At 40.5% G+C, this 2,682-nt stretch overlaps 1 protein-coding gene across 1 annotated transcript; it reads right to left on the bottom strand.

Annotated features, from left to right (window-relative positions):
- Positions 1-1,376: 1,376 nt before the first annotated feature.
- LOC102828702 (olfactory receptor 6-like) lies at positions 1,377-2,303 on the bottom strand. The gene has a single exon (XM_006870168.1). The coding sequence runs from the start codon at positions 2,301-2,303 to the stop codon at positions 1,377-1,379; it is 927 nt and encodes a 308-aa protein (XP_006870230.1).
- Between the last annotated feature and the right edge of the window lie 379 nt (positions 2,304-2,682).

Genomic DNA, 2,682 nt, shown 5'->3' with positions numbered 1-2,682 from the left:
ACTACCAGCTGCTCCGCGGGAGAAAGATGAGGCTTTCTACTCCCGTAAAGATTTACACCCTCGGAAACCCTATACAGGGTCGCTATGGGTCAGAACCAACTCGATGGCACATAACAACAACAACAACAACATTTCATTCAGAAGGAGAATTTTAAAACTGTGCAGTAACATTATGTGAGAGATACATAAGGAAGCTCTTTCCAGGCATGTTAAATAATGTTGACGTTAACAATGGTCAAATGTGAGAGACCAATTTTTAACTCCCATAAAAATGGCAAAATGTTGAGTCAAGATAGCACTAGGTGTTATTTCTTCTTTATTTTAGTCTCTGTTTCAACAATCTTATAGAATTCTGTCTGATATACTATGCCTCCTTATCTATCTATGGTTGTTGTTGTTAAATGCTGTAGAGTCAGTTCTGACTCATAGTGACCCTGTATAGGATTTCTAAGGAGCACATGGTGGGTTTGAACTGCTGATCTTGTGGTTAGCAAACCAGTGTTTATCCTGCAGAGTTACACCAGGAGTCTTATCTGTAAGAAGCCCTAACGATATCCAACATTCTCATTTGTCTTAGAAACCATTGTATTTGTTTTCCAACTAATTTGTCTATAGGACCTATGTTATGTTGATGTGTTCAGAGTATCAGCTCATATACTGATACATCTACAACTCTTTAGACATTTATTGTTTGTAGTCAAGTTTGGGAAGCTACAAGAGTTTAAAAGCTCAAAATAAAGTGGCTCAAGAAGTATATCTACTGCCAAGATTGCAATAATAACAATGATTTCATCTACTATGAAACTATTGATCCCACTACTGTTATGAGAAATGAGCTGTTATCATCCTGAAGGAAGCTGTAACTTATAAAGGATTCTGAAATCATCCCCATTGTTATTAACATCAGGGAGTCCTTAAGGCCCAATGCTAAATGCTCAACTGTTAACTGAAACATTGATGGTTAGAACCCACCAGGAGCTCACAGACAAAACTCTTTGACAGTGTGTTTCCACAAAGATTACAGCCTTGGAAATCTCATGAGAGCAGTTCTACACTGTCTTACAAGGCCACTCTCAGTCCAAATTGACTAGAGAGCAGTGTCTTGGGTTTGGGATAGTATTATTATTATACAATTTCAAAGCACTCATTAAATATCTACAGTGTGCACTAATAATATTTCATCATTAAAGAAATACATATCAAGTTTCCTGTTTCTACTTTTTAAACTTTTATTTTTCCCCAAACTGTAATACATTCAAGAATCCAGTTCTCTGAAGCAGGGCTAATATGCGGGACCATGATAAATGTCAGGGAGATGATATCCTAATAAGGAGACTGTCTCCTCCTCACAGCAGCAGAGTGTAGCTGACAAGAAACTAGCCACCTCCCACAGTCTTTTTGATAGCCGTCTTGACTTCCTGATTCCTTAGACAGTAGATAAATGGATTAAGCATGGGTGTAAGAACAGCATATACAGCTGAGATTAATTTGTTGGAATTGAATGATGCAATAGCCCTGGGCCGAACATACATGAAAATCATTGCTGTGTAGTAAATTACAACTACAGTTAGGTGGGATGCACAAGTGGAAAAGGCCTTCTTCCTTCCCTGAGTGGAGGGTATACGTAGGATGGTGGAGACGATGTAAACATAAGAGAGGACAGTGGTGATGAGAGGAAATACAAGAATGACAATAGCCAAGGCAAAGTCCACTAGCTCAGCTGTGGACATGTCTTTGCAGGCCAATTTGAGAATGGGAGAAATGTCACAGAAAAAATGGTTCATGACATTGGAGCCACAGAAGGCAACATGTGAAATGAAATAGACCTTGATCACCGAGACTGTGAATCCACTCATATATGAGAAAGCCACTAGCTGCATACAATAACCTGTGGTCATGATGACCGGGTATCGGAGAGGGTGGCAGATAGCCACATAGCGGTCATAGGCCATGGCTGCCAAGAGAACACACTCTGTGCAGGCCAGAGAGATAAAGAAGTAGAGCTGGGTCATGCAACCTGTGAAGGAGATGCGCCGTCTCTGCAGAAGAAATCCATCCAGCATCTTGGGTACCGTAACAGAGACATACCAGACCTCCAAGAAGGACATGCTGCTCAAGAAGTAGTACATGGGCTTATGGAGAGAGCCAGTGATCCAAACAGTGAGCATGATGGTAAGATTCTCAACTACCACCAGCAGGTAGACCACAAGGAAGAGGAAGAAGAGAAGAATCTGCAGCCAAGGGGCAGTGGGAAAGCCCACGAGGATGAACTCACTGACCAGAGTGACGTTTCTCTCCAGCATGACTAAATGCAGCAAAAGGTATTGATATCTTCTATGGCAATGATACAAATAATGAAGAAGGCACCGGCAACAGTCAAGAAACAGGTTTAAGTTAGAATTTCAGTCTTTCCTGTTAATGAAACTCATAAACTGTTTTTTGTTAACAAGAACTATTTGCAAATATGAACCATATCTACGTTCCACTCATTTAAAAAAATTTTAGACCTATTGCCCTCTCGTTGGCTTTTTTTTTTTTTAAATCTACTTAATTAGCAATTCAGAGATTTATTCCTTCCTGAAAGCCCTTGCAGTGCAGTGGGTAAGTATTGGGCTGCTAACCGAAAGGTCAGTAGTTAGAGCCCAGCAGCCCCTCCATGGGAGATTGATGAGAAAGTCTGCT

The sequence above is a fragment of the Chrysochloris asiatica genome, unplaced genomic scaffold, assembly GCF_000296735.1.
Source record: "Chrysochloris asiatica unplaced genomic scaffold, ChrAsi1.0 scaffold00140, whole genome shotgun sequence".
NCBI classification, from domain to species: domain Eukaryota; kingdom Metazoa; phylum Chordata; class Mammalia; order Afrosoricida; family Chrysochloridae; genus Chrysochloris; species Chrysochloris asiatica.
The sequence above is the reverse complement of the archived record's forward strand: the minus strand, read 5'-3'. Positions and strand labels throughout refer to the sequence as shown.

Bases quoted from the DNA above. Each gene is read 5' to 3' on its own strand.
- LOC102828702 (XM_006870168.1), bottom strand. From the start codon at position 2,303: ATGCTGGAGAGAAACGTCACTCTGGTCAGTGAGTTCATCCTCGTGGGC.